The 19,912-nt window shown below is 36.9% G+C and overlaps 1 protein-coding gene across 1 annotated transcript; it reads right to left on the reverse strand.

Annotated features, from left to right (window-relative positions):
* Positions 1–17,548: 17,548 nt before the first annotated feature.
* Positions 17,549–18,658, reverse strand: LOC110713424 (preprotein translocase subunit SECE1-like). Its single transcript, XM_021891877.1, has one exon. It carries the CDS (start codon positions 18,258–18,260, stop codon positions 17,760–17,762), a length of 501 nt encoding a protein of 166 aa, XP_021747569.1. The 5' UTR covers positions 18,261–18,658; the 3' UTR covers positions 17,549–17,759.
* Positions 18,659–19,912: the final 1,254 nt, after the last annotated feature.

The raw sequence follows: 19,912 nt of genomic DNA on the forward strand, positions 1-19,912 counted from the left end.
TCAATCTGTTTTATTTTGGAAAGATTCATCAAAATCTTTTCGTCCACTTTGTAGGAAATTAATATAATACTTTATATATTTAAAAATATTTTTTTCTTAAATAGTTTTTTTTTTAAAAAAAAAAAAATCTAAGGACACACCAGGAGATGACACGTGTCATTGTTGGTGTGTTTAGTATATAGTTATTGATTGCTCCAAGACTAGAGCACACATGTTGCTCATATCTTTATTTTATCGCTTACCTTTCTACAGTTTTTTTTTTCTTTTCATTTTTAGTGGCGTGTTACTGGAAATACCATGTAATTTTAGAGTAATTATATAGTATAAAAGTATGTACATTGATAGCATAAATACGTATAGTTGGTTGACAGGGTAAAGTCGTATCCCCTAATAAAAAATAATTACCTAAATCCTCTAACTAAAGTAGATAGGGAAGTAGGGTCGAACTCCACAGGGAAACAAGTCTTTTTACTCCTAATTAATTATTATAATCTAAATTATCTAAGTAACCAATATTTTTGTGAATAAAATCTAAACTACAGAGAATAAAGTCGAAAGGAATAAAGTAGGGAGAAAATCAAATATTAAAGGCCTAGGGCATAGGTTCACTAATAAACAATATTTCAAGGCAATTCATAATAAGCAATCATCAAGCATTGGTTAATCAGATTATAAAGGGCTTTCGCTACGTATTATAATCACAGAGTTAATTTACCGGTATTAAATCTCATCTGTCGAATCTCGACTTAACCATTTATAAATTAATCCACCTATTGAAACTAAGCCTAAATATCAATTCTCATCTGTCGAATCTCGAATTAATATTGCTAAACTCATACAATTAAATCTGGCCAAACCTAATTGCATAGCTTTAAAACAATCAATAGGAAATCAACCAAGCATTGAAAATTAACAATCACAAAATTACCCCTTCATATCATTTATTAGATCCCCATAAACCCTAGAAATTAGACTACTCACACATCATCATAACTAAACTAATCAAATAAATAAATAATAGCATAATCAAAGAAGTAAATAAAATAGTTGAAATTAAAAGAGAAGAAATTGTTACCAAAAGGAAATATGGAATTAATGGAAGAATTAAGAACAAAAGTTGAAAGAGAATTTAAGAGAGAGAAAAATTCTAAGTAGAGAGAGAAAGTCTAAGAAAGAAGGTCATCTAAAAATCTGTACAAAAATCGTACTTAAACGTTTTCTAAAACAAAATTAAAACTAAACTAATCGGGCTACATAAAAACACGCGCCCGATCGGGCGAAGGGCCGCCCGATCGGGCCCGCCTTTTTCTTCGCGTTCCTTCCCATCAGCGTCGCCCGATCGTGCTAGAGGCTCGCACGATCGAGCGCGCCATAAGCCACGTACAGCACTTAGAGCGCCGCGCCCGATCGTGCTAGTGGTTGCCCGATCGGGCCCTTGCTCCATTTTGAGGCTCGGACTTTGATTGGGCTTGATTTCTCAGCCCAATCCGGATTTCCTCTTCGGATCTTGAACACTCAGTCCGAATACCTCGGGATCACAATTACCGAGCCCTTAATCACCGGCTCTCACCGATCCTGGGCACCAAAAGTGGTCGTGTCCTTCTAGCTTCCGTAGTTGATCCATAAAGCCCGGGAAAATGCTCCAAGAGTGCAATTTCCTGTAAAATACAACTAAAACTACGAAAACACTAGAAAACACAAATTAGTAATAAAAGTGGCCCGAAAAAGCCAAAAACACTACTAATAAAGACTTCATTATATAAAATGGACATATCATTGGTATTATAGAAGTATATTGTATAAGTACTTAATAAATATCTTGAGTAAATTTATTAAATTATTACATATATATTATTAAGTAGAATGGAGGAAAAATCTATAATAATATCCTAAATAATATGATTATTTTAAGGAATAAGGTGAACAATTTATTTAGTGAATATTTTAGAAGAGAATTTTTAAGTAAAGCTAATATATCTTATTCTCAAAAATATTTTAAGTTTCTCAAGTTCTTATTTTAATTTAAGGAGATTTTTACCATAATTTATATCCTATAAGTATTCCAAACAATTAACCTTGATGGGAAGCTAAATTATTTTAAAGCAAGTAAGCAATTTAATTAATTAGGTTGGGAAAATTGCCTGAAATAATCCGACATTTGCCTCATCCGCCCAAAATAATTCCACCTTTCGATTACTCCCTCCGTTTTTTTAATACTTGATCCATTTCTCCATGCGCCGAGTTTTAGGAGAAATTGGAGAAAATATTAAATATGGAGGTAGTGGGGTAGATGGAAGAATAAAAAAATACAAAAGTAAAAGTACATAGTTGAGAAAATTGGATGAGAGAGAATATAAAATTAATAAAATATTGTATGATTTATGTTAGGTCCACTTGTTGAGAGAAATGAATTAAATATTGTAAAAGCTTTCCAAATAAGGAAATGGTGCAAGTTTTTAAAAACGGCCGGAAATGGAAAGTGGAGCAAGTATTTTAAAACGGAGGGAGTATTTTTTAATAATCAGACCTTTATAGGCAACTCGCTCAAAATGGTCTCATATGCTCATGAAACTTGTTATAACGTTACTTGACACGTGTTGACTTGTGATTTGTTAAAAAAAATTATTTAAAAACAACGAAATTTTTGTAGAGAATTTTTTTTATAAAAAAATCCACCCACCAGCCCAAGCCACCCTTCCCCGCCGGCCCTAACTCCCCTACCTCGTGGCTCTGGCCACTAAGGCCCCCAACCCTAGCACCGGGACTGGCACCATGCCTGATTCCCCTCCCTTGAACCAGTTACCCGCTTCCCTCCCCCAACCAAACCCAAGCAGCGTTTAAACCACTAACGAGCCATAAAACCACCCCCACCCTCAAAAACCCCATCGTCTCGATTTCGGCCCCCTGTCCCGTTCTTGGTCTCGATTTTGACACCTCTCCCCTTCCCCTTCCCCTTCCCTGTCCCGATTTCGGCCTCACTCTTCATCCCTCGGCTCGAGTTCAAATTCCCTCACCTTCCCCGCCCCAATTTCAGCCGCCCAAACCACCCACAATAGCATGATGGCGACACGAGCTCCAATCTCATGATTGATATTCCGATCTCACAATAACTGCTCTGATCTCTCGGTGGATGGGGGTTAGGGAGGGAGTGGTTGGGTGGCTGCCATTATTTTTTAAAAATCAATTTTTTCAATTTAAAATTTTAGACAAATTATATATGTAGTGACACATGTACTTTAAACCAAAAAACAATTACCTATTTATTAGGTAACTGGTCCTTGAGATCATTAGGAGGAGATTGGGTATAAAGGTCGAATTATTAAAAAATTATCAAAAGTTGGGATTATTTTGGGCGTATGAGGCCATGGTCGCTTTATTTTGAGTAATTTTTCCTTAAAAGTTTGAAAAAAAAACTGAAAAGTGAGAAGGAGTGAGCAGCCGACCACCAACAATAAGAGTAGTATCCAAGACCAACCACCACCACCATGACAGCCTACACAGGCATTGTTGGTCACCAGGTCACGGTTGTAGTTACCGTTGCTACCATCGTGAGGTAGTGGTAACACCCTCAAGTTACTAATTAAAAATAAATAAGAATTATAGGAAAATAAAAAAAAAACATTTAAATAAAATTGTGGAAGCATAAACCTAAATCGGAGGTACCACCGCCACACTCGACAACCGGTCAAGTGTTAAGGCTTACAAAATCTCAACTATACAACTTAATAAAACTAAGTGATGAGCTATTTTTACAACTTTACAAACTCGTTATAACAACTAATCGAAACACTTGAGCTCCTTTAGCTACGATCACTCAATTAACTTATTACAATATTGAATGCTCACCATTAAGGACAAATTCCAAAATAGATCATTGTAGGGCCACCATAAGAAAAAGGCATGGTCGCAAACACAGTACAACAAAACAATACACACGTCATCAAAATGTTGAGTAATCACCATTGATCAAAATACAAAGAACAATAGAATAATCAATATAATTAGCTACTTAAACAATGTACTAATTCAAAACTACATTACACGTTGTAATATGGAAATAACCTTTGTACACTTAACCACGAATAGTAATACGGAGATTTACTCAATTAATTCATTTATCCCACAAGTGTGCCACACTTTTTGTTTTATGCCTAGCCTTGAACATGGGTAATTCAAATAAATAAATCAACAAGTATAAAAACTTGAATATTCTCAATAGCTAGAAAAACACATTGTAAAACCATGAACATCATACGGCCAGATCCCACTGTAGGGGACCATAAAAAAAATTAAGATTGTACCTCATTCTTAACTTATGATTATTATCTCCTTACCAATATGCCAATGACTAAAATCTATAACGTCGAGTCTCAAACCAAGAACAAAACAATAATGTTCAACCTTTTGATCTCATTCTTCGATCAAATAATCATTCATAAACTAATAGATAATGTCTCTATCATGGCACATGTTTCCAAGTGATATAACAATTCAATTCATAAATATCTCTACTCTTAGGGCAATAATACTAGTACCCGAATATATTCAATTCTCAACTCAATATGCTACTAGTAACCCGCCTAAAACCTCAATGATAATATTTCCTAGAGCAACAACATTAAAATCCATAGAATATCAACATAATCAATTATAAACAACAAAAATAATACGATACTCAAATCCAATCAAACCATATACAATAAATACAAACAATAATTAATAATCAAACAATTCCAAGAATTAAGATTGTGTGTGATTACCTTTCGGAAAATAATACTACAAGATTTATCAAGGAAACTAAGGTGTTATTGGTTGACAAAATAAAACATGGGAAGTTGGAATTCCTAAGATTTGAAATTCTTTCATGGCTTGTTTGGAAACCATCATTTCATTTCAAATGATGGATTTGTCCCAAATAACCTGTTTGGGAATTATGAGAATTTGCATTTGGATTTGACTGAAATTCTAGCCTTCAATAATCAATTTTAGTTTATAGAATTTGAAATTCAATATCAATTGATGTCATTTCAAATTCTTTGAACCATTCTACTTATCTCCCACATTATGACTTTCCCTAATAATGTAAAACGGTTGCCGACTACTCGATCTTTAGTCACCATTAATAATAGCTAACTTTCTCTCTCTTATCCACTATAAATGACCTCCATCACATCGGCAACCTTCATAGATGCCACCTTCACCTTCCAACAATGGCAGCATAATCTCAAAATTGATAAACTAAAATCTGGAAAAAAAAATTGAGTTTAACAAAAGAAGAAATCGGAAGACTTGCAGATCTAGAGACCTAATTTTTCCATATTTTTGGTCGATAATTTGGGGATTTAGGATGAATAGTAGAGGAGGAGAGAGAATGGGAAGGGGAAATGTAAGAGAGGAGAGAGAAAATAGATAATAGCTAGTCTTGGTAATTAAGTGGAGATGGTCATACCAAGTAAACTTGAAATGATTTATTTGAAACTCCAAGTTAATTTGGAATTAGATATAAGTAATTGAAATTACAGATTTCAATTTCCAGATTTGAATTAAATACTTGAATCCAAACATTACCTCATGGTATTTGGTTGACAAATTCATAGGAACTTCCAACAAAATGGAGGAACTGAATTACCTAGGGGGCCCAGGTAAATGGAACTTCCCATGAAAATTTTCACTTTTCTTAGTTAACCAAACACTTTTCAGATTGCAATTCCTACACACAACCAAACAAGTCTTAAGGTCATACATGAACAATATTCTGCACACATATACTGCTTTTCAACTTATATTAGATGCATATATTTTCCCATTACATAGCTTCTGTTCGGCAAAAGTAGCGGTAGCGGATAGCTTTTAGCGGTCGAGTAGCAGGTAGCTGTTAAGGTAGCGAGTAGTAGTCAATTAGTAGTGGGTAGAGGTTAGGTGTCAAAGTAACGGTTGAAAGTATGAGTGTTTGGCAAAATTAGTGGTTGCAATAATGAAATATATCAAAATTCATATAAATATTATTTAAAAAGTAGCAAAATTTTGCCAAACGTTACCCACTACTTCTAAACGCTACTATTTTTAACGTTTGAGAAAAGCTATCTAAGCGTTACCTCAATCACTAACCGCTACTAGAATCGCCATCTTACCAAACACTCTCAAATTTTTTTCTAGTAGTATTTTAACTGGTCAACGCTAACCGCTACTCAAACGCTACCACCAAACAGAACCATAGAGTATGAAAAAAAACACAAAATATTAGCTAATTAAAATAATTCATCCTTATGTACACTAAATAAAAGAAGAATTATAGAATCAATAGAAAAAAAGTTTACCAAAAAGTAATATTATACAAGATATTCTTAACTTATATACAAGTAATACATATAAGATAGCGAATCATATAGCGATATCTATCAGTCTCACATTAAGGGCTTGTTCACTTCAGCTTTATTTCAGTTTAGTTTAGTTCATTTCACCTTCAATCAGTTTAGTTCAGTTCAGTTCCTAATTTTCTTCTCTCATAAAATATTCATTTTAGCTTTATTCAATTCAATTCAGTTCAGTTCATTTCAGCTCCAATTAGTTTAGTTCAGTTCAAGTTCAGCTCAATTCAGTAAATGTGAACAGGCCCTAAGACGCTTCTCTTTTAGTATAGCACATAGATAGATAAACTATACGGAAAAGTGCATGCAATTTTGCTATTTTAGAAACTCTCTAGGGAGAGAAAGTCTTTAGTGAGAGAGTTTACTCTACGTGCTTTTAATTTTGGTCCTCTGCTTTTACTCTATTCTTAGCTTCCCCTTTTCACTTCTAATCCAAATCTTTAGTCCAATATGAGCGACTATGAGTTTCCAATTACTTTTGTCTATCCTCATAGGGTAGGCGAATTTGGTGAACCCCTTCCTTTCCATGAAACTAGCTTTTTGGATTGGACTTTCTGTGTTATTGGTCAATTTTGGGACGATCATGACTTTTCTTTATCGTTGGTTCAGCGTTTAGTTCCGCTTTACTGGCGTCTCCGTGCCTCGGTGGTAGTTCGACCCTATGGTTCTGACTTTATTTACTTTTGCGGCACGGAGGAGGATGCGTTAAAACTGGATTTAAGGGGTTGGGTGCACTTTAAAGGAAGTCTTATGGTGCTGCAACGCTTTCGCGGTTACTCGGTTCCCGACAACCTTAATCTCCATTTGGTGGATATGTAGGTAACAATTGAAGGACTTCCGATTCAACACTCCACTCCGATGGTGGAAGATTTCGTTCTTGCTCGTGTAGGATATATAATCAACAGGGAGGATGTTCAAGGTCAGTTTCTTTTACCCTGACCACAAGTTAAATTACTAGTTGATCTTTCAATTCCTATAATTCCTGGTTGTTATTTCCTTATCTATGGAAATCGAGCTATGTGGGTTCGATTTAAATACGAAGGCATATTCATATTTTGTAAAAAATGTGGTTTTGTCGGACACGGTCGGACTTCGTGTCATAAAGAACAAGATGATATTAATTTCCATCAGGATCATCGCTATTGTCACCTCCACAAAGCAACGCACATGTTTTATTTGGTCCTACGGACATTTCTTTCTATTAAAATGCAGTTCGTGGTATTCGACTAACTCAGAATGTTTGGACTACGGAGCTGCGTTTTGGTGGCTATGACGAAGATGATCCTTTTGAAAATTCGGGTGACTCACGTCCTTTGGATAAAGAAATTTTTGGGGCTGATCTTGGTGATTCTCCTCCTCCTCCACCTTATCCTACTCAATCTTTGCCTAGATTATTTCTGAATCCTCACCCTGGTGGTTTTCGTGGGGTGGAGGATGAGGTCTGGAGGCATAAGTAGGGTGTTCTCCGGGATGAACAACCACAGCTTGAGGTTCCACTGCCACGTCATCGGCAAACTCTTGTGCCACGTGCACCTCATAGATTTACGTTCTCTCATGTTGAAGGATATCAAGGCACTTGGAAAAACAATCCTAACCCTAATCGCCAACTTCATTGCAACCACATGGGTCACATAGGTCATCTTCATCCCATATCACATGGAGCGGTGGTTCTGCCTCATCAAAAAAATTTCATGGTAATCCATCTAATGTGAATGAGGTCATGACACCTCATGATTCTGCAGTTGACATGTCAGCAGGTAATTTGGATTCAATCTCATCTTCAGATAATATTTCTACAACGCAATCTCATCACGTGCAGCTTAATGGTTCAACTATTATGACCCTACACCCTATTCTACCTCACACTAGGACGGTTCATCTAAGCAGCCTAACAACTCATTTGGACCCTACTCATTGTGATTTGGGCTTTGACACTGGGCCTAACATAATGCATTCAAGTTTTTCAAATATTAAGGAGCCTAGAAAAATTGTGACGCCTACTCTAAAGACTTGGAGAATTTCCTTCTTCGACAATATAATCCAGAGGGTGGCTCACACCATGGCTTTATTCTGAAATCAATTCAGCCAGACTCTTATGCTATTTTCGGCCAGAATTATCCCCGTCCAGCAATTGAACCTGGGGTGCGCTTCTCTCCCCCGCCAATTAGGTCGTCTGGCCCGATTTATTCTGATCCTTATGGTGCGAGTTGCAGCAATTGGTTAGATTCTTCTTCTCAGAACACTGACATAGCTCCACCTCAAGTTCCGTTCCCTGCTCGTACCTTATCAGCGGCTGCAATGGAGAATGAAGGGGCTGATTCCGGTATATGGCGGATTCATCATCTGGAATGTTGGACGTTTCAGCTTAACAATTGTAAGTAACTCTAGGGTCTTCTGAGAGCATTCCCACTAATGGGCATTTTTTTGGTTGCCCAATCTCTCTCTAACCACTTTCTCACTCCTCCTCCCCATGGGCATTTTCTTGGTCATTTATTCTACACCAATGGTCAAAAATTATAATCCCCACCATTCTCTCTCCTATTTTTAACCCTATACCCCATCAATATTTATCTCTCCTACACATCATTAAATTTGTAATAATAATATTAATATTAATAACAAAAATAATAATAACAACAATAATAATAATAATATTTATTTTGATAATAATAATAATAATAATATTAAAAGGATGACTAATTATAACAGAGAAATTGAGAGAAAATGTAAATACAACAAATTTATGTGAATTTTGGAAATATGAAAATATAGGCAAAATGGGTCTCTATTTGTAGGGAATTTTTTTTTTCTAGCCGTTGGTAATTTTTTTTTTTATTTTAAAAGCACAAAATAACGGCTACAAAAATATAACCGTTGCAATAATCAGGAATTTCCTGATTGGTCCAAGCTCCCTGACAGGACACGTGTCAGCGCTTGATTGGGCGTGCTGACGCGCCTGTCAGGGGTGCATTTAATATTTTTTTTGCTTTTCCTTTCCTCAAAACACTGCGTTTTGAGTTGAAGTGCAGCACACGCTTCCTCAAAACGCTGCGTTTTGAGGCGTGGTGAGCAAAAAAAACTCTATTGGCAGCGTCGCACGTGGGGCCCACTCATTCTTGGTCTGATTTTAATTTTGCCCAAACTTTGATCAAAAAATGTTTTGCCCATTGGCATTTTTTATATAGCCCATTGATGGGGACTTTTATTTTTGGATTAAAACCCTAAAACTCCCCATGGGAATTTTTCTCCCCATTGGTGAGAGTGCTCTGAGCGCACGCCAACAGCGGATTCTGATATTCTGGTGCCAATGGATTGTTCACTTGCGGTTTCTTCTTGACCTTCAATTCACTCTTCTTCGACTTAATCAACTTCAGCTAAGAGCAAGATTAGCCCTAGGTCTTAATACTATATATGACATCAACAAATCTCTTTTAAATTGTCTTAAGACAAGACTTCACAAAATTTATGCATTTATGAAGCAAAGTCTTAACAAAGTCTTGAATGGAGTCTTGAAAATTCAAGACTCAACTTAAGATTCATTTAAATACTTTATACGCTGTATTTTGCCTATGTACGTATACCAAAGCACAACTTCTTTTTTCTGAAAAATATTATTGTTAACAATAATTAGATTTAATATCATAAAAAAAATGTAAAGTGTAATATTTAATTGCGGTGGATTGTTGTATTTATTTTTATTGATAAATATGTTTGTTGTATTTTAACATAAAGTATACCTTTACTTGCTTTTTTTTTTTTGTATTTTAATCTAAAGTATTCTATTATTTGCTATAATTTTCATCAACAAATTTAAATTATAAAAAAATGTAAATTTTACGGCTATAATATTATGTATATATATCACAATATTCATGTAATGTCATTATTATTTATAATTTTGTATTCAGTGGTTTGATATTATTTTTCAACTATATAAGATATGTAACTTACGACACCATTGCAAATTATACTATTAAAATATCATATATACAAAAGGAAAATAAAAATAATACGTACATTTAAGAAATCTTAAATGAGTATGAGGAATGAAGATCTAAATTTAGTTGAATCTTATTAAAGAGTCTTAACATAATTATAAAATATTAAAATATGATGTGGCATGGGAAAAATTCCTAAGACGACGAGACATGGCTAATCTTGCTCTAAATATGGGAAGAGCAAGGGAAAGAAGCCTTTGTGTCTGAAATTAGCGAAAAAGGTTGATAAGGTTTGGACTTGGGTTAAAGAGGGTTGCTCTCGTAAACGCCCTGCCTCTTCTCATAAACCAATGACTCCTCCATTGACAATTGGTGATGCTAACTTAGCTATTTCTCCTGTCTCAAGCCGTTTAAAAAGCGCAAGGGTGCTTCTACGGGAGGTGCATCTTCTTTTGGTTCTACTTCTTCTGAGGGTGAGGTGGCTCCCCAGTCTAGGCCAACATAGCCACCATGAATGTGGCAGCCTCGAACTGTAGGGGGCTAGGTGCAGCGGACTCCCATAAAGTTCCATATGTGTCCTCTTTATTCCGCACTTTTGGGATCAACCTTTTTGTTTTTAATAGAAACCTTAGTCTTTGTAAATGTAGTTGTAGATAAGTTGTCATATTTAGCTTTTGATGGGTTTTATGGTTCGGATGTTATAGGGCTTAGTGGGGGTTTGGTAGTTTTTTTGTTTGCCCTGGTTTCAGTTGTACCTATTTCAGTTTCTCCTCAAGTTGTAGTTCTTGTTCAAGCAATAAGATATGTAATGTTTGTGTACGGTTTGCCTCGTGTTTCTTTACATTCTCATGTTTGGGATGAACTTTTAGAAATTTTGAACCACAACCCAGATGTCGTACTGCTAGGCGATTTTAACCAAGTAGAGTATATAGGTGACAAAGCAACTTCTATTCCTGGCCGTTCTGACTTCTTAGAATGGAAATTAGCTTCTGGTTTAGTTGACATTCCATTTGCGTGTCCCCCCTTTACTTGGACTAATGGCCAATTAGCAAATCCTACCTTTGAGCGAATTGATAAAGGGTATGCGTTCATGGTTAGATTCTCATGTAGACGCTATGATAGTCACCAACCAATTTTATTCTCATACCATGCGGCTATCGTTTTACAAGAATAATTACTTATTCCACTAGGAAATGCCCTTACCGTATTAAAAATTGGTGCTTAGATAATAGAGAGGTGACCTTAATGATTGACTCTACTTGGCGCACTAACCTTTTAAGGTCGCAAATGTATGCTTTATCTTGAAAATTGGTGAACCTTAGACAAATTATACTACGTTGGCATGTGGAGCATAAAAAGACTTGGGGTATAGACTGGAAAGACTTGCAAGATTTTGTTACTTCGCAGGCCGCCTGTCTTTGAATTCTGCTACTGCAGGTTCTCGTTTCCTTCATAATCGGGATGAGAAACTATCTCAGGCTCATACTTTGTTCACTTACTGGAAACAGAGGTCTAACGTGAGATGGGATGCTTTTGGTGAAACTAGTTCGCAACTCCTTTTCTCCTCGGTTCAAGAGCATCGCCGTATGAATAAAATTTTCGATTTGAAGGACAATCAAGGAAATTGGGTTTCCGATCCTGTAGGAATTAAGAATCTTTTAGTTAATCAATTCTCAAATCTCCATAATTGTCAGAATTCTCCTCCTCCTACCATTCCTGGATTCTAGGATGATCTGAATATTCCTTCTCTTTCGCTACTACACCATCAGCAACTTATAGTTCCTTTTTCTACAAAAGAGATTAAGGACGCTATTTTCCATATTGAAAATGACAAATCTCCAGGGCCGGACAGCTTCTCGGCTGCCTTATTTAAATCTCATTGGTCGATTTTTGGTGGCTAAGTCACTTCTTCAATTCAGTATTTCTTTGCTCGCGGATATCTGCTTAAAGATTGGAACCACAATTTTCTGATTCTCTTACCTAAGGTGGAGCATCCTGATTCTCCTTTCCAGTTTCGTCCGATTAGTCTGTGTAATGTGCTGTATAAGTGTATTGCTAAATGCATGACGACTTGTCTGCGTAAAATCATGCCTCTTTTGATATTGGAGGCTCAATTTGCTTTTGTTCTGGGTTGCCTAATGTCAGATAGCAATCTCATTGCTCATGAAATACTCTCCTATATGAATTCCTCTTCTACAAGATTATGTTATGTAGCTTCGAAATTGGATATGAACAAAGCCTATGATAGGGTTAGTTGGGAGTTTTTATGGGATGTGCTCAAGGCCTTTTGGGTTTCCTCCTTATTGGATTCGACTAATTAAGCAGTGCGTCTCTACGGTCTTGTACCAGATGCTTGTCAATGGCAGGCCGTCCACTGTTCTCCGTCCTACTTATTTGTCCTTTGCATGGAAGTATTTTCAATGATTCTTCGAAAGGCTGATGAAACTGTTATATTTCAAGGATTGCGTATTACTAGATGGGCTCCTTCAGCCTCCCATATGTTCTTTGCTGATAATGTATTATTGTTTCTATGTGTTTCTCTAGAGGTATGTTCTCATCTTTTGGGAGTGATTAACCGCTTCTGTACCACTTCTGGTCAGATGGTTAATGTTTAAAAGTAATTGTTAAATTCAGTTCGAATACTCCGGAGGATTACCGCGAGTTCTTAAGTTCCGCTCTGCGTATGCAAGCTTAAAAATTTGCTTGGCACATACTTGGGTCTTCCGGTTGTTTTAGGTCGTGCTAAATGTCACCAGTTTCAACCCTTTGTGGATAAAGTATCGTAAAAGCTGTCAGCATTTAGTTCTCGATATTTATCTGCAGACGGCCAAGTTGGTCTTATCAATACGGTGGTCATAGCTAGCGTCTTTAAATCATGTGCTCTCGGTTTTCATAAAGTTGCCTACGACTATTTTTGACCGTATTCATCAGATTCTGACTTGTTTTTGGTGGAAAAATAGCAAATCCACTAGAGGTTTAGCTTTAACTCCTTCAACCCTTCATCTTCCTCGAGGCTTAGGGGGTTTGGGCATCCGCCATGTGCCCTCCTTTAACTTGGCTTTGCTAGCTAAACAAATGTGGCGTCTTGTAGGCGTCGCTCGAAGTGCACCTACGTTAAGCATGTTGTGAATATGCTTGACACTCATAGGAAGTGGGAATTGACATATAGGATTAAGGACAACGATTAGGGACAAAGAAATTAGGGAGACGCCAACAAGTTTTTAAGGAACTTGTAAACCATTCACGGATCATAAAAGGCAACCACAAATAAAGGGACAACGATAGGCAACAACGATTGACCCGTGAATGTTACACCCCATTCATAATCCATGAGATTACTGACTCCATATGGTTCAAAACCACGAAAGGAGGATCGGGGATGATGGTACGAAGTGAGTCATGGAGTCACATTCGCCCGTATTGGCCTCTACTCGATTCTTATAGTGAAAAAGTGATTCCTGTGATCTCAAAGGCATGCAAACAAAGATTCAATTAGCTCCAAACTATTATTATGCTAAATTGGTTTAATATTAATGCAACATATAATTCTAAAATATTAGTGATCACTTGATTTACACAACAAGATTAAAAAGGAACCTAAACTGGTCGTCCAAATTATCTTATTAGGCGTGATTTTCAATTACATATTCCCTTTAACATGCAATATGGTGATCAATAAATATAATAAATTAAACATTAATATTGGAAGCAATTTTAACAATAATAGCGTTAATCAAATCAAATATAAAATAACCTAATCATGATGCTAGCAATATTAAAATAAAATAAGAGTAATTAAATTAATTAAATTAATTAATTACTCACATTTCGCGCGCTCTTTAAAATTGCTACATCATGAATAAATTGTTAGTATCTTCAATAAAAAAATATAAATCAAATGAAAATTAAATTAAATAAATGTAGATTTGATTTGGTCCAAACCCTCAGTTATTTGTACCTTTCACGCCTTGATTTAAGGACAGAACCTCGGATTAAGTATGGACTCCTTGGAGTGCTTAAGGGAAGAATGATATAATTAGGAATATAGGGTTAAGGCTTAGAATATGGGAGAGAGAGAATAGAATGATTTTTGGTGTCAAAAGAGAGAATGATTTGATGCCCCGAACTGCAGAAATTAGGGTCCTATTTATTGGGAAATGAGCAGAGGGAATACATGAAACCCTAAAAAGATAAAAACCCTAAAAAATAATGCCGCCACACGGTAAAATGCACCGTGACACGGTACACTTTAGTGTGACGCGGGGTAATTTGGTGTGACACGGGACAGAAACAAACCTACATAGGATAAAACGCGTTTAGGGATTACGGGATTACGCGGAGAAAACATGGAGCAGTCCCGTGTTACAGGATGTGCACCGTGAGATGGTAAAATATGTCGTGACGCGGCAATATTTCCCGTGGCGCGGCACTTTTTCCCGTGTCACGGTGCAGTTTTTGCATCCAGATTCTTAAGCGCAAGGAAAAGAAACGCGGGAAAGACACGGGAAAGCACCGTGACACGGTGAAAAATCCCACGTCACGGTACTATTCCCATGCCACGTCATCATCTCCCGTGACGCGGCAGGTATGTTGTTTGCGCGGCAATTCTAGTTTTTTAACGCGTTTTTAAAATTGCGATAACTTTTGATCCGTAACTCAGAATAAGGCATATAATATATCATTGGAAATATTATCAAGTATACTTTCCAACCCAATCAAAATCAGGTCAAAATCATTTAAATATTTTAAGATATGGCCGTTTTTTGTGGAAAAGTGTCGGTTTTGGGCCGAGTTTAGTGTTTTGCTCATATCTTTTTCGTTATAGCTCGGAATTGGGCTTATGTGATATATGGTTGGAAAGCTTATTTCAATGAATATCCAACCAATTAATAATTAGATCAAAATTATAATATAAAAAATTAGTTTCTCTCGATTTTGCGATGTGGACACGAAAAGTGGATAACAAGTTAAGGTTTAGGAAAATAAGCTAGGAAATGGATTGGTTTATGAAATGTATTGGATAGAATATGGATTTAAGCACTCCAAAGATTAAATACTCAACACGACCAATAATGGTGGTGAAAGTTGTTCATCATCGGGTTTGGTTTTGGGGAGACATTTTTAGGTGTCTACACATCTAATTCATCATCCACGGCTTTTGGTTTTGAGGATTTATCGTGCTCGTTATCCTCACCTTATAAACTATAAAGCTACTATTTCTTCTCCCCATCCTTCTTGGGGGTGTAGGAGTTTTTTGGAAGGGGCTCGCGTTCACTCACATGGAGTTATCTAGAAGGTGGCTCAGGTTCTCAGATCAACATTGTCGACGACTATTGGGTTACAAGGGTTTTTGTTCGGTTCAAGAATTATGTTCCCCCTCCGAGCTTCATTCCAAGGTGTCGAAGATAATTGATCCTATTTCTCAAGCCTGGGATTATTCCGACGGCTTTTTCCTCCTACTACAGTAGATTTCATTCTTGGGATGGAAAGACCACAGGAAGAAATGGATAATTTTGTTTATTGGAAATTCACTCGGGATGGTTCGTTTAAAACTACTACGTCCTCTTATGCTCAGTTGTTGAACCATACTTGTTTGGAAAGATCTATGCCTTCTAATATCCTCCCAATTTGGTGATAGAAATTTTGGGGTCTCCCAATTTTACCAAAATGGAAGCTCTTCATTTGGAAAATTTTACATAATGGCCTTCCCACAGTGACTGTTTTGGCCTTAAAAGGCATTCTGGTTGATGCTAATTGTGGGTTCTGCCATCAATCTCTTGAAACAGTTTCACACATTTTCCAACAATGTGAATTTACTAGTTTGGTCAGGGCTTCTCATCCTTTAAATGCCCTTCGGACATTTCCCCAAGATCGAGATTTCAGTATTTGGTTGTCTAAGGACCGGAGTAGTTTGGATGGCCTTATTACTTTTTTGTGGGTTGTCTGGTTAACTAGGAACAACCTTCGTTTCCGCTCGGAGGTCTATTCTCCAGCTAGGATCTTTGATATGGTTGCTACTTTTAAAAAATATTACTAGGAGTGTAGAGGCTCGAGATTTTTCTGACCTTACTCAACCCCCATAACCTCTGGGGTTCGTTTTCTCTTCTCATCGATCTCTAAGGTTGGGTGGACCCTCTGAAGAGTATGACATCTGTCTTACCTTTGATGGTTCTTGGAGTGCCAGGGATCAACGTGCAAGCATGGGTTGGTATTTATCTTTTGATTTATCTTCCTCGTCTGTTGGGGGAGGGGCCCCGCCGGGTTTCACTTCTTCGCCCCTTCATTCTGAACTGATGGCTTGCTTACTTGGTTTGCGACATGTAAGGGATAAAGGCTACTCCAGTGTGCGAGTTTTTACGGACTGCTATTTAGTTCGGAGGCTAATTTGGGGTCAAACTTCATATACTATCTCGGTTATTTGGATATTGCGGGAAATTTGGCAGATTGTTGCTGGATTCCATAGGTTTAACGTTCAGAAAGTCTCAAGACAAGAGAGGTTATTCTCATCTTTTGGCTGGTTTAGCTCGTTGTCGCCATTTTATTTGTTTTTAGTTTTAGTATTTCTTATTTGTAATCTTTGTCAAAAAAAAAAGATAAACTATAAGCTAATATAGTAATATTAAAAAATGCAAATACTAATATATCACATATTTTTATTATTTATAGACTAAGGGTTTGTTCTCACAGACTGAACTCAGCTGAACTGACCTGAGCTGAGCTGAGCTGAGCTGAACTAAACCGAATATTTTATAAGAGAAGGAAATTAGGAGCTGAAATAAACTGAACTAAATTGAATTTTAACGTATGAGAACATGCCCTAATTAATGATATACTTATAAATTAATAATCTACTTCGTATATAACTAACCTAGTTGAATTAGTTGAATTAATTAAATAGTTTGAACTTGGTTATTACGGGCCTTTTCTCTTTCGCTTAAGTTCAGATTAGTTCATTATCCTCCTCTCATAAAATATTCATTTCAGTATTGCTCAATCAGTTAGAACACGCCCGTCCTCTAACTTATATAGAAATTCTAAAGAGAGTATTGTTATGTTTTTTTATTTGTAGTTGTACCTTTTTTCAAAAGAGTACAAGAACTTTACAATAATACAGTCACGAAATTTAATGCATTTCCAAACTTCACTAGCTTTAATGTTTTTTAACATTCAGTTAATAAATTGGTAACAATGATGACTCCAAATGGTAGAAAGAACTACCTTCTACAATCCTACATTCTCATATCATGAAATATTGAAATCTATTCTTTTCATAAATCAAAATTGTCAGCTTTTACACAAAGTAGAGTCAAAGTAGAGTAAATTCTACTCTTAATCAAAAGTATACAACACAACACGTGAATACCACCACAAAATTACAGACAATCTTTGATTCTTTTCCCAAACATTCTAATCGGGTTTGGATCGGGTTGAACCCGACCCGAACAACAAAATTTTACCCACCAAAGAAATCCTGAACACCTTTCCCAGCAAAAACCTTATCAGAAAGCTCAGCCAAAACGGCATTAACAGAAAGCAAAACGGCACTAGAACCAGCAATAACACCCAAAACGACACCGGTTGTTCCAATCACTTTCCCAAAATCTGGCCATTCAATCTGCCCAATTTCCCCCAAAAACCCGCTCAAAAACCCAGAATCTTCTTCTTCAACCTTTTCTCTCTCCTTCATTGCCTTCTTGATTTCCGTCCCTAATTCCGATAATTGTTCTTCAGAGCTCTGCTGTTGTTCTGTAATGGCAGAATTTTCCTGTTCTTTGTCAGTTTGAGCACCATTTTCGGCTGCTTTGAGGATGAACCTGGTTCGGGTCAGGGAGATAATGGGGTATTTAGGGTTGTTGATTGGTAAATGGAGGTTAGTGAGATGGGGTTTAGAGGGGTTGGAAGATGGGTGGAAGGAAGAGAAGGGGAGGTGAAGGGATTGGCGGAGTGTTGCCATTTTGTGTGACTCAAAGAGTTTGCGGGTGAACAAGATTGAATATTTTGAGGGTTTTTTTTTTTTGGATAAGGATTTGAATCAATTGAATGGGGTTGGATTTGGGTTTGGTTAATTAATCATTGTGTTTGGTCATTTGGATGGATTGGAACAATTTATTAGTTTGATACTATGATGTAGAAATGGCTTGGGGCCTCCAGATCCAAATCCATTTTTATAGAATTTGGACTTGCAAATTGGACTTAGGTAATCCGTGGTGGACAATGGATCTAGACATTTCTCAAATTAGAATTTGTTCCATCTTTCACAAATCGCAAATCTAAAGCGATCTCAAGTAATCCCTCATTTTGAAAATAAACATTTAATGTAACAAAAAGGGTTTTCTTTTTTCACTTTTATCACCAAAAAAAAAAAAAAAATTCAAAAAATGGTTTTTTACCACCAAAACTTCTAAAACAAAAGTTTTAATACCTTCATCATAGTCGTTGATTATATTTTGATGATTTTGTGTTTGGGTTTGGGTTGAGTGAAGCCATTCCACGAAAAGTGGGATTCGGATGGCTAGGATTTGAGTTAGAGGTTGTAGTTTTAAACTTAATGGACGACGGACGAGATTTCTTCTTCTTATTATTAGAAGGGTTACTAAAATAAGGAGGTAAAGGAGGAGGGTACATAATGTCATGATCAAGATGATGAGGGGAAGAACTAGCGTAAGTGAAGTTGGTACGTGCTTTGCTTCCACGCATGACACGTGCCGCAGTGTCGTAAGCACACGCCACTTCCTCGGCATACGTAGTGTCGTACGTGTCGAGCCAGTGGCGTTCCTTAAACTGTGTGTCCTGGATTTCAGTTGCATATCGCCCCCCACGACCTACAATGGACACCTTGGTATCTCATGGTCGTGATTGTGACCGAGGTCTTAGGGGCCTTCTTGGCGGGTCCAAGGGGTTTCTCAGGACCATCATCGAAGGAGTTGGTCTAGGTTGTGGTGAAATAGCAGTGATGTTGTTTTAATTGTGGATCCATGTTTTATTGTATTCTATGTTTATTTTTTGTGCTAGTAGAAGTGGTAGGAAATAAAAGTGAATTTAAAGAAGAGTTGGAAAGTGAGAGTAGCAGCCATGCAAGTATGGTATTTATATAGGCCTAGGGAGAGGGCGTGGGGTGAAGGGTTGTTATTGGCATTAGTAGAAAATAGTAAATGGGAAGCCCCAAATGACAATCGATTATGGAATTTCGCTTCCAAAATTGTAAATGGCAAGCGGTTTTGGGTGAACCGCTTGCAAAATTGTAAATGGTAAGCGGTTTGTACCATGAACCGCTTCCCATTGATTTTTTTTAAAAAACCCTACCCATTTTATAAACCATTTTCACGCCTCTTTTTTCCATTCTCACGCCTCACCAGTTCTCTCTCCTCTCTCCATTTCTCAGTTTCTCACTCTCACTCTCCTCCCCTCTCTTTCTCAGTTTCTCACTCTCCTTGATCTCTTTCTCCTCTCTCCATTTCTCAGTTTCTCACTATCACTCTCCTAAATCTCTTTCTCACTCTCTGTCTCCCTCCTCTGCTATCTCGATCTGAGGTAAAATCGAGTAAAATCAAGTAAAATTTCTAGTAAATTCGAACCAAAAACCCTAATTCTAGGAGGCGGTGGTGC

Source organism: Chenopodium quinoa, unplaced genomic scaffold (genome assembly GCF_001683475.1).
Source record: "Chenopodium quinoa cultivar QQ74 unplaced genomic scaffold, ASM168347v1, whole genome shotgun sequence".
NCBI classification, from domain to species: Eukaryota; Viridiplantae; Streptophyta; class Magnoliopsida; order Caryophyllales; family Amaranthaceae; genus Chenopodium; species Chenopodium quinoa.

Excerpts from the sequence above, each read along its gene's own strand:
- LOC110713424 (XM_021891877.1), bottom strand. The coding sequence starts at position 18,260 with ATGGCAACACTCCGCCAATCCCTTCACCTCCCCTTCTCTTCCTTCCAC.